Here is a 12765-nt window from a genome sequence, read left to right on the forward strand (position 1 = left end):
ATATTTGTACTAGGTTTTGTATTTGAGTTTCATGAATAATTCATACATGCTAGCGTTTCATACAAACTTGTCTGTATGTCCCTACTAGGGACGTAGGGCCCTTCTTTCAAAGAGAAATGCAACTGCTGTTTTGAGGAAGGCTCTTCGGTGCAGTATGGCACCTGGTGCTCAGCGGAGCAGGATTACATTGCCAGGACTGTTTTCAGTCATTAACTAGACATGTGAGCTTCTAAAGGATTCTGAGATCTGTAAGTAAAAGCACATACAAAACCACACAGCTATACTGCCAAAGAGAAAAATTTAAATACTAAGCAGCAACTAATTAGCACACAGTTGCAAAATTGTAAACACAGATGCATATAATGCAGTATCATTTCCTTTCTGAAGTTCAGGTCCATTAACCTTCCCCAAGTTCAATAGTTTTTCACTTGCAGAGTAGATTTAATAAAAAGCTGCAGCGTCCTGGAAAGTCCATCCTATGTCTCCTAACGGCTCTGAAACCTCTGAGCTCCCAGAGGAAAAGCACCAGAGGGAGGCAGGAGCCATAGTTCCAGAAGTACTAGGATTAAAACCAGATACAACGGGGCAGGGAGAAGCAAGAAATGGATGCAAGTTACAAAACTGTCCTCAAGTGATTCATGATGTACGCAGCTTTTCTCAGCTATTTTTATTTTGTTTTAAATCCTGCCAAGAGACACGGGGAGATATTCTGCATGCTCTGGTCTTCAGGAAGGTCTCCGCTCATGTTGATATTAGGAAACTGTTTGTCTCAGATAGCAATTACACACTGCGCTCTGGCAACACACCATTGCTCATGCAGTTACTTTCACACAATGATATTATCAGGTGAGCAGAAGAAGGTGGAAGAAATATTTGTGTTTAGCATCCAATCAATGAAATTAATTGAAAAAGGTCTATATACAGAGCTGTAATTCTAGATGGTAGCTTGAGTATCAGCGACACCACATTTGATAGGAATTAACCATCTTGTTTTCTTGCTTAAAGGCCAGCAGAATGGGCTTTCTTGTGTGACACTGTGTGTCAACATGCTTACTTTTGCCTTGTTCCTTGCATCATAGGGGAGAAGATTTGTACTTGGGCTGGAGAAGCACAAGCTCCTTAAAATGCCAAGCCCATTCCAGGCTGTAGAATAAAACCTTTTAATCAACATTGATCACGTGTAAAGCTTCTTAAGAGAAAGAAGGTCAGTGTAAAGATTTCAGGATCTGAACCATTCACACTCGTAACCATCTTTAGTCCTAATATTCATTAAAACCATTCGAAACAGTTAAACTTAGCATGAAAAAGGAACAGCAAATATCAAATTTTTATTTCATACAATAAATAAAAAAAAAAAAAACCTCTTAGCACCCTTTATTAGTAAAAAACAGACTTATTGCCAAAGTTTTTTCACTACTTTCGGGTTACTTTTCTTTCTTTAAAAGAAACTTTTCCCCAAAAGCCCCCCTGCAGATGGCATTTGACTGAACCATTACGCACAAATTATCAGTATTTTTGTGCAGCACCCACAAGATTCTTTCTTGACTTTTACACCAAGAGCTTTTTTGGAAAACTTAATGGTTCAACCCACTCACCTGACAAGTAATGCCTTAGCAAGGCTAAATAAGAGCAACTATTTATATATATCTAGATTAAAAAAAAAAAAAAAAAAAACCAAAAAAAAAAAAAAAAAACCAAAAAAAAACAAAAAAACAACACAACAGCAGTTTGCACACATTTGTTGCGAATTTTTACATGGGTGTGGTTTTTTTTTTTAATAAAATTTCACTTCCTCAAGACCTTACAGTAAACATCCAGACCCTCCTGCATACGCACAGACACTGGCAGGATAGATGGAGCCCCATCCCAGTGTCTGGTCTGTTCACTAGCAGCTCTCTATAGTTACAATCCATTCCTGTTAGCGTCAATTAAATGGGTCTGAGCTGACCTACTTGGGCTTCTAACTACTAAGATACTGCAAGAGCAGAGGATGTTCACAAAGCTCTGCTTCTAGCAATACAGAAACTGTAGTGTTGGCATGAAAAATTAATTGTCTTCAGACCAAAGTCCTGCGTGACCACAATGATGTCTATGATTTCTCGTGTTACTATGAGTTTTATGGCTATGCCTTAGGTTTTTTTTCCATGTGGAAACTTATAAATGGAAGTGAATGGCTTTGATCACAAACTGTCTAAAAACCTGTATTATGTTAGTGTCAAGAGTGCACACTGTGAAGGCACAGGGAGGGGGAAAAATATCCAAATCTACTATTATGATAGCTATTAACATATGTCAGTAAGTGAGATGGAAGACTGGGATTATGCAGAATTCCTCCCAGAGCGTAGCTTTCCACTTTGATGTCAGATCAGGCACAGAATTCACATTATATCTTATATTATGAAATAATAACAGATATACACATAACATGTCACTACATTCGCAAAAGGAATCCTCCCCGTTCATCTGATTTCTATTAAGTTTAAATCATGTTTTAGCAATTTGAGTTGAAATTAATATTCAATTCAATTTTATACTTTTGTTCACAGGCCAAATGAAAAAAGCATAGAAGAAAAATTGCACATAAACAGAAAAACTGACAAAGGCTCCTGTCTGAATAGCAAGCTGAGAACAGATTTCTTACAGCATAAATAATGATCAAAACATTGAATAGGGATAAACAAAAAGTAGCCTTCAGCATTAATCAGCCAGTCACATTCATCTGTGCTTTTGGCATCAACCAAGTGAACCTAATTAAAAAGGAATATTGTCTTTGGACACTATCATCTTGCTTCATTCCCTCGCCAGACGTCTCCCGTCGCTGCCAAGTTCCCACTGATCTCCTTCCCAACCCACCCTCGGCCGGGCAGAGGCGCAGGGTGCCCGGCTCCCTGCACAAGCCACCGAAACATCCGTTTCCAGAACTGGCAAACCATTAGCTCAGGTAAAAGCTACACAGCAGGAGCATTTGCAGCTGCTTTCGTGAGACACTCCACGAAGCTTCCGAGCGCAAATTTAACTTTTCTACAGGGTGGCAGGCGAGCGTTACTGGGATCTTCTTGTTGTTCAGCCAGGGAGTACGCACCAGCTGCAATCTCAGCAATGCCAACAGCACCCTTCGCTACCGCGGGACAGAACAAGTCTTTCTGCTGGGATACACTCTGCAGCACCCACCCCAGCGCCAAGAAAGCGTGCTGTGAAAGACAGCAGGGGAAGGACCACCCATTTTCACTCGATAGCCAAAAGAGCTGCTTCCCCAAAAACATGCCGAGACACACTACAGGCAAAAAGTCTTCTCGCCAAAGTTGTTTTTCATAACCTCCCTGCACTTCCTTGTAACTTGGCATTCACTGACCACATGCAGACTCTATCAGCAAAAATTAAAGGCATGGTAAGTATTCACCAGCTGCGAACAAGAGACCATAAAGCAAGCATCTGACACCATCCACACAGCATGTCTGGCCTCTACAATGATTTTCCTGCAGGAGCAAGACCTGCAGAAGGAAAGGAAATGGGTTCCCTCCTCCTCACGTCCCTGTCCTGGGTTTGTACTCAGCCCTAGAAGTTGTTTCACTCAGGAAAAACCACTTGGTGAACACCATGATAGAAGAAAATGAAAAAGTCAGGCTTCCTGCTCCAGCAGAGCAGCACTGACACTCTGCAGATAAAGAAACGTCATCTTGGAAACCCAGTACTTTACAAAAACAGAGAACTTCAACCTCTGGAACTCAGTGGGTTCTTCTCAGGGGGTGTGTTCCCATCTTCACATGAGGAGGAAGTTCGATTTATTGAAATGTAAATGTAACTTGGTTATGCTCCTATGCCCTCCTGGAAGGGTCACCAATCCGACACCTTTCTTATAGCTACAAGTACAATGCTTCATAGTTTAATCAATTATTTCCTTGGGCATTTTATTAACTGTTGCAGTAACAGAGATCAAATACTCTGCAAGAAGCCAGTTTCCAAGAAATCTGCACGATATACTGCCTTGGACCAGAGGTTTGTGTAGGGGTCAGAAGCCATCTAGAAGTACTGACTTCTAAATGTGCTATGTTTCCACTCCTCCAAAACACCTCTTAGAAATCCTTCTAAAGGCCTACATTTTCTGTGAGAAAGCCACAAGAAAATGATGAGAAAGAGCAAAAAATCAAATGACAGAAATTAAGATGCATGACACTAATTTCCTGTTTTGTTTAATATCCTAATTTTTTATCTTTCATCAAGTTAGGACTTAAATTCTTTGCTGCAAGAACTCTTCCTATGATGCATAATCTGAATACGATAAAAAAATATTACAAAAGCTTAATCATCACTGATTTAGTTGAATGTGTGTCAAATTATCTAAAAGACACCAAAAATGTAAAGATATTTCTAGCTGGATGAGAGCGCTTTGTTTGTCCTGGGTTTGTACTGATCTGTAGAGGATCTCACTCAGGGAATATTATTAAAAGAAACCTCCCAAACAATAGATTCAGACCAACTCATGAAATCAGGCTGTAAAAGTGATTGGTCTAATAACACAAACAATTTCTTCCCCATCAGTTCACTTTCACCCAATGTAGAAAACAACCTCGGCAGTTATGGGGAGAAGACAAATGAACTTGGGGGCGCTCATTAATCTTCTTACATGGCCAAGAACTCCAGAGAAGCTGCTCAGGCAATTCCTGCCCCTTCTGCTAACCTGCATTTCCTGTGCAGGAGCCTAGTTTCTCAAAAACAGCTTAATGACTATCATTGAGCCTGCTGTGAATGATAATTAGCACCTAGGATACACACTGATTCAGCTCTCCTTCTTTCAAAGAATACTGCCTTTTGCATCAAAGAACACTGCTGAGAGTTCCACTGCTTTACTTCCTGCTCTAATAGGGGTGGAAGTGCCACAGTGATAACAGATTTGAGGTAGTAACTTTAAAATACACAGCCTGAAAAAACATATCAACTTATCTTCTCAGATAGTCGCAAATAACAGCCTAGAAAGATGTACAGAAGGCACTAAACTTCTTTTCACTCTTTAGGACAGACACCTTGCATTTGATTAAGTTTGAAATCGCAAGTAAAGCAATAATACTTCAATTTTAATCCCTTGTTTTCTCCGTGTTTAAAGAATTCAATACAGTATAACAAACGTCTTATTACAGTGTGTACCCTTGTGTCTAAGTGAATGACATTCACATGATCAGTTATACAAAGATCTCAAAGACTAAGATGTTTATTTCTGTATTGTCTCCTTTCAGAAGAAAGAGCAGAGGGAATTCAGGCAACTAAGCACTGGGTTATGCCAAGGAGGGATTATACCTTTTGTCCACCTAGGCAGTCTATTTCCTGGAATTAGTCCAGATAAGTACACTCATGCTCAGAGTCCTATTGTGTTCATTCAGTTCTGGTTTCTTCTCCTTGTCTAGAACGTTCCCAAGTATTATCACTGCTCTGGTTCAGCCAAGTCACATACACTGTCTCCTGGACATTTTTTTTTCTTTTTTTCAACTGGGATTTCAATCTATCAGTTGGCTGATGTGTCCCCATCAGTTCCCTGCAGCAGACAGCACGGCTGCATCTTGCCAGGCTAACAGGTCTCGCTTTGCCCCGCTGCACACAGAGCGTAGTTGACTCCGTTCACACAGTAAGACAGTACTTTTGTCACACGTTGGCTTGACAAAACATCACTTGTCATTGCTGTAATAAGTCTGCTAATTCTTCAACACTCAAAGTCAAACATACACTTTATTTCTTACGTGGGCAGATGGAACGCATAATATGTATGCTTTTTTCTTCCAGGTGCAGTTTAGGTGCTTCTAGCACAGATCACTCTGGATTATTTAATACTGCTACTTGTAAACAGATGCTAAAATGTCTTTCAGTTGTGAAGGCAATAGCAGACAGGCATTTAAAGATTTTTAAAAGTTTGGCAAATAAACAGGTAAAGGAAATCCACCATGCTATGGACGGAACAATAACTACAGCATGTATGATTTTATTTTACCTGGACATTCAGATAAAGAAATACACCCAAATAGCATGCTGACCTGCTCGCTGTTCATCGGTGAGCTCAGTGCACAGCAGCTGGCACTCCATCATCTTAGATGGCTCCCAATAAGACAAAGGTTCAGTGTTGCCTCACTTCTTGTTAATCTACTGCTGGAATTCATCATACACTGATTACCAAACTCAAACATCTCTACTAATTGCCAACATAAACACGAGCAAAAGCCATAAAAGTGTCTACATACTATACAGCTGTAAAAGACGCTTGCAGTCGTTAAAAGAAGTGCTTCATTGTCTACTCTTCCTTACTTACACCAGAAAACATGCAAAACTAAGACTACCATAAAAATCACATTTAGCATCACCTGAACTTCAGGAATCTGAGTTTTAATTGTGTATTTGAAATTCTTGGGGAAGGAAAGAAAAAAAACTACCACAAATCAATCTCTTCAGCATGAACGCTGTTTCAATTAATAATAATAATAATAAAAAAGTGTAAGTTCCTCAAAAGCCTCCCCAACTCAGTATCATTTACGTGTATGAAATCATCAAGAACAAAACATCAAGCTACCAAAACATGCAATATTAAATCAACTTGATAAATAAGCATATTGCAAATTCGTATTTTGCCTACAAGACTGTAACAAAGTAGAAGGAAAAAGTTTACATGCTCATGGAATTTCCCTCATCAGTAAGAAATATATCATTGAAAAGTTTATAAGATCATCAATGTTTCACACTTCTGGCCAATCTCTAGCCTCACACAGCGGCAATATGCTCCCTCCAGGCTGGTGATAAATTATATGAAGCATCTGAAAAAGTAGTGAATGCCCTTACAGATTTAATTTATGTTTTCTGTCAGGAGGACTTAAGCAATTCACACTATGTAGCCACCATTTAACAAGGTCCAAAGATGAGCATCTACTTTAAAAGTTAGCCATAGCACTCATTAAGCATCAATACAATCCACAAGGCTCAAGAGCTTCCACTCCTTGAAATTTATAAAACTGCATTCAGTGACCTTTCAGACTACGCCGAGCAGCATACTGCCACTCCACAAATAGGCCCAAGTTTTAAACTGGATCTTCACCTAGCTGTGCTCAGTATTAGTGTGGGACAGTTAGTGACTTGGTATAGTACGAGGTTCTTAACACAGAACACACAACTGGGGGAAAAAGTCAACTCATTGAAGATTTCAGTCTGTATTTGTACAGCTGCTGGCACAAAAATCAGATGAATGTTCTCTTTCAGAAACAGCAGCCTCAAACCGAAAGCTTTCAAAACAAGGGTTTACTGCAACCCACTTCAGCATGTAAAGCAGATGCTGGGTTATTTTTAGAGCTACCAGCATTTGTTCTCTGCCTTAACTCCCATTCCAGAAAGAAAGTGGGGATGAAAGCAGTGTTTATTCTCTTACGATCCAAAATTCAGAGATCTATATGGAACTGTCCCAACAATAATAAAGGACTTCAATATGAATTTAATTTGACATTCTGAATTACTTGCAACTACACAAAGCACGAACCATCTCAATCTATTAACAAGATTTCAAATTTCCTTCTTCAAAATGTTAATAATGACAACGCTGTAATGCTTTTGCTTCTTACATAGAGCCACCCTTTACTCTTTTGCTGCCAAATAGAAACTGTTCTTTTGAATACTATCTTAGACCCTACCAAGCACTAGGGGTTGTACACGACAATTACACACCAGAGTACTTCCAGAAACTTGACAGAAATCAATTTGTCCAAGCAAAATAAAACGGTCACAAATGATAGTGCACACAACCATCCTGATACCATTCAGCTTTCACAAATAGCCACTGGAAAGGTTGGCAGTAGTTTACTTTTTCCAAAGAGGCAGACACTACTGCATAAATCTGAATTCAGCTGCAGTTTAGCATTTCCTACATATTTATTCTGTTCTAATCATCTTTCATCAGAAAGGAAACACAACTCAGACTCTCAACTAAGTCTGTCTAAACTGTTCAAAAGGGTTCTCAGAGACATGTTTTAAAGCCGTTAGCAATACCAGTACCAGCCAAAACATAATTCCCAACTATTTGATATAATCATTCTACATATATGAGTGATTCGAAACTCAATATGCTGTTGTGGCAGCAGTAAACTACTTTATGTTCACTATGAAAAATTGCCAGAAGAAATCTGATCATTGTGTTAAAGCTCCCAGCTGGTCTACCGACATTAGGGAGGAAAATCTAAATCCCAGGAAGAGGTGAACAAGGGAGGGGGGGTGCTTCTCTTGCTGCCTTTGATATGTTTGAATGAGTTTCTTGATGGAAAAATCCTGTAGAATTTAAAATTAAGTTTTCCAAATGTATGGGGTTTGAATTTTTTTCATGGCTTTTTTTCCTTCAGCCTTGCTAGAAATTTAACAGTTCTAACTCTCCTGTAGCTATCGAAAAGTAATTCAAACATATCAATGAAGAAACACTTCATTCTGCTGTACTTTGTAATAGATCCTACATAATTGATTGCACACCTACTTATTCCACCTTGGTAAACCAATATGCACTTCCTGTAAGAAAAACTACATCCCATTAGTGTTACCACTCCATTTATGACCTCTCTCTGTTTTAGAGCACCTTAAGCCAGGCAATTCCACTGAATTTTTCTTTTTTCCATAATTTTAACATTTCCACCAGTGAAAGTACTAGAATTACACCAGCAAAGTTAATGAAACTACCCACTCTGCACAGAATATGACCCAGTACCATCAGCCAGAAAAAAATCCTGTCAGTCACCTACAAACAAACTGAGCAGTTTTCTTACTAAAACACTGAGTTCTACCTTTTCTTATCCACAGATGGGCAGCTAGGAAGCAAAGGTTCAAACCTCCCCATGACCAAGGAAAACAGAGGAAAACCTGCATTACTTTCAAACTTTCAAAGGATTGGCTCCAACACAAATTACGGCATTTATACATATTTTTTAAAAAAAAACCTTGTTCCCGGTATGCAGCAACAGCACAGAGCTAGACCTTTTTTTAGTCCCACCAATGATGCTTTTTTCAGTTCTGGCATATTTTTAAAGTCCTTACCTTCATACAAATCCAGCCCTTCAAAAAACTGTGGTTAGTTCTTAGCTTGTATCGATTAGCACTATAAAACAGATACACTAACATAATACATAGAAAAACTTAGAAGTAATATTCTGTTATAAAGAGATATAAAATAATCCAGGCGAATACAGGAACTTTTACCAATTTAGTTATATAACGTATATAGTTACAGTTTCACTGAAAAAAAAAAAAAAAATATCTACATAGCCAGGCTGTAAATTTTATCAAACTAGAGGCTGGCTACAAATATTGGGGAGTGCTATACACACATAGTCTCACAAAATGAGCACTGGTCCTGTTCGGTGACTCCCAGTGCCACTTCAAAACAGGCGAGAACTACATGATGTTCTGTCAGCCTCCAAGTGGTTTTATCAATGGGCAGAAATAAAACACAGAAGTCACTGAGAGAGACAGCTCACAAGATAAAGACATTATAAACCACGACAGAGTAAGTTTAACGTGCAGTTTCCTTGTTACCTTGCACTGTAAGGAAGACAGATGCTGTGGTAGATCCACCCTCATTAGAAGCGATGCAGTTGTACTTGCCAGCATCCGTGAGCTTTACAGTCTTCACCTCTAGAGACAGGTTGCTCATCATCCTTATTCGCAGGGGCTCCTCAAGCCTCACATCCCTGCCATTTCTCTGCCAGGTGAGATTGTAACGCACTGTGCTTGAAGTGAGGCAGGTCAAGATGGCTCCTTCACCAGGCACAACTGTGACGTTATTAGGAACCTGAATCATAGGTGGAGGCTCTGTGAATAAAGAACAGAGAGAAAGATGTGGGAACCTTTGCTTTGTTTGGGGATTCTTGATAAACAACGTCAAGCACACGGTAGAGTTTTAAAAAAAGTAACATTGCTTAGTATTCAGTTTAACTGAACATGGCTGAAGCCAGGAAACAGAACCCAGGGAGGTCAGCATCCTCCTCCCCTGATGCTAAGCTACCTGACAGCAGCTTACATCACAAGAACATGCCTGGTTTAGGTCAAAAATTATCGGATCACATAGGACAAAAGATCACATCGTGTATGAGAGAGGATGTAGCACTGTGTTCTTTGAGCTCAACTCACACTGGAGAAAGGCAACAAGAGATCAGAGTGCCACAGCAACAGAAGGAAGAGACAGGACCATCACCAGGTCTCCGAGTCTGATCCCTGAGGTGTGACCACGCATGCTGGAATCTGGGCTACGCACTAGATTTTTACAGGCTTTATATGAAAAAAACCATGTTGCTAGCAAGCTCTTCTTATAGCAACAATGAAAGCAAGTCAACAGCTGCTCTAAGCATCGTTATTAAGTTCTTTCCATGATGGTTTATATAAGGGAATACGGAAGGAGAGAGCATCTGTTCCCTTAAGTTTATCTGATCAAAGGGCCTTGTCAAACGGGATAAGGAAAATAAGAGGTAATAAACACATTATACAGAGACATAGACCTGACAGACAAACCATAGCAGAGACAATGACAGGAAACAAGCTTCACCAGGCTAACTGATGGGCTGTCAAGAAGCTCTGAGCATCATTTCAAAGAGGGGCCAACCTGGACTTTACAACTGACAGGGACAAAAACCTGGGGGTCCCAGGTATTTGGGGGGGGAGAACGGGAGACACAGGACAGGACAGGGGGTGAGGCAGCATCGAACTATGCGAACAGATGAAGGATTATGTAGGGGAAGTGAATCAGAGAGGAGCAAAGGGGGAAGGAGGCAGTAAGGGGCATAAAAGGGGCCCCGTTGCATGTAAAACATCAGCAGTCAGTACTCTCGTGTGACTGAGCCTTGCACTTGATCTCCACAGTCTGCCCTGTCATCCTGTTAAATCTTCTTTTAACTCCCGGTGTAATCTCAGTCCTTAATCCCTCCTGTGTGTGTCCTGGAGAGCAGTGTGTATGCAGCCTCACTAGCAAACTTCAATCCCCAGCAGCCGGGCAGGAGGGGGGCAGCTGGCTGTCCCGTGCCTTACGCAAGGCCCGCGTGGAGCCGCTGATGGAGGCAGCACCTTGTCTGTGCCAGTGTGTGGAGCTGGCTGTGCCCGTGTCCTCTCTGTGTCCGTGATACCTGCTCAGCTTCACTGCTGACAGCTGTGCGAAGAGGAAAGCGGCAGCAGTGTCCGTGGGTCTGGGACAGAGAACCCCCAGGTCCCTGGGCGCACGGGGCTGAGCTCCAGCAGCCAGGCAGGAGGGATTCCTAGGCTCGAGGCAGCAGCCACTTAACAGTTTCCACTCAAATCTTAGGTAATTTTACTATTTTTTCTTTCCTATCTGTACATATTTTATGTTGTAGCTTCCACTGTTTTTTATTATTTGCTTTCCACTCTACTCATCTGTACTCTTCTATGACACTCCTGGAAGAAAACAGCTGAAATAATTTTGTACTGAAACTAAACTTTGAAACCACAGATGCTTAAAATAGGAGCAGTCATCCTGATCCTTCTTGAGGTATCACTGATAAAGGAGGCAACATTTAAATATTCAAGAAAGAAAACACACTATGTATCACTTTAGGTACTCCCATTAAAAACATATGTATTTTTTTTCCATCTGTTTTTCCCCAAACTGGTTCTTCAAAAAAGAAACATCTGCAATGAATAACATTCTGAATAGTATGCTTTAGCAGAAATAAGACAGCTGCAAGAGCAAGACCAAATCTTTATCAGGACACACTAAAAAACAATTATCCTAAAAAAAGCAAAGATAAGAGGGAATAAAAAAAAGTCTGTATTTATTAAGGGTGAAAGTTTCTCCTAAGCTCAGAGCCAGCCATAACTGCTCATTTAAGTCTCATGTGGGGTCTCAGATGAGGTTCATGAGCTTTACACTACATCTCTGCACAGCAATGAATCGCTCCTATACTCTGCGTGCTGGGTGTGCAGCTCTGCTTCCCTATAAGCACGGCCCCTAGCAGCAATCACCTTTATTACCAAAACTGTGTATTTTAACACATGCAGAGGAGAGTCAAGAAAAGCTAGACTTGCATACTGAGAATTGAGTTTCTCCCCTGCACTTTTTGTTTTGGGTTGTTTGGGAAAAAAGACAAATCTAACACTTTCCACAGGCGTATCACCAAGTCTGTTACTTTAAGAAACTTAGAGAGATGAAGGCCAGTACAAGACTAAAATCCCCACCTTTTGAATGTCAGTCTGGTGGAGCATGGCATCTTTTGGACTACACCAGCCTCTTACCACAATAGTGCAGACACACAGCAATCCCCCAGCCAAACTCTAGACTGAATTCACAGCAGTTCTTAACTGAAGTGCCAGTAAAGGTGCCTGCATGAGCTAACGAGCCATCTGACATTATAAAGATTTAATACGAGTAAGACAAACTCCAACTCAAGTGTTTGCTTTTTCTGAAACTAGAAAATGTTGACACAGTTCCAATACCTTTCACACAGCAGTTGACAAAATGGACTATCTGTGATATATTGTCTGTCAGCTAGGCAAACTAAGAACACTTGAAAAGATTGTTTACTTTGCTTAAAGAAGAAATTTCAAGTAATTCTCTTCCAAATATTTGTACACAAGGATTTCAAAGCATCTCCTGCACATTTATCCTCTGCATGGCTCAAAACAGTGCTAATTGCTCATGTTTACATAGTGAGTCAGTCTCAGTCAATCTGTCAGTGCTCTGTAAATGAGGGATACAGGATTTTTTTTCCCTTGTCACTCTCAACTTTCAAGTGCTACCAATATCACAAGGAAAAAGTT

At 40.3% G+C, this 12765-nt stretch overlaps 1 protein-coding gene across 2 annotated transcripts in view; it reads right to left on the reverse strand.

Moving 5' to 3' along the window:
• The window catches only part of HMCN1 (hemicentin 1), a 205091-nt gene that overhangs the window by 126571 nt on the left and 65755 nt on the right, over positions 1–12765 (reverse strand). For both annotated transcript variants that reach the window (XM_042805977.1, XM_042805972.1), the window contains exon 11: positions 9538–9813. In XM_042805977.1, the coding sequence (XP_042661911.1) occupies positions 9538–9813 (276 nt within the window). The remainder of the gene's footprint in view (positions 1–9537; positions 9814–12765) is intronic.

The sequence above is a fragment of the Tyto alba genome, unplaced genomic scaffold (genome assembly GCF_018691265.1).
Source record: "Tyto alba isolate M040663 unplaced genomic scaffold, T.alba_DEE_v4.0 Super-Scaffold_1000006, whole genome shotgun sequence".
Lineage (NCBI taxonomy): Eukaryota > Metazoa > Chordata > Aves > Strigiformes > Tytonidae > Tyto > Tyto alba.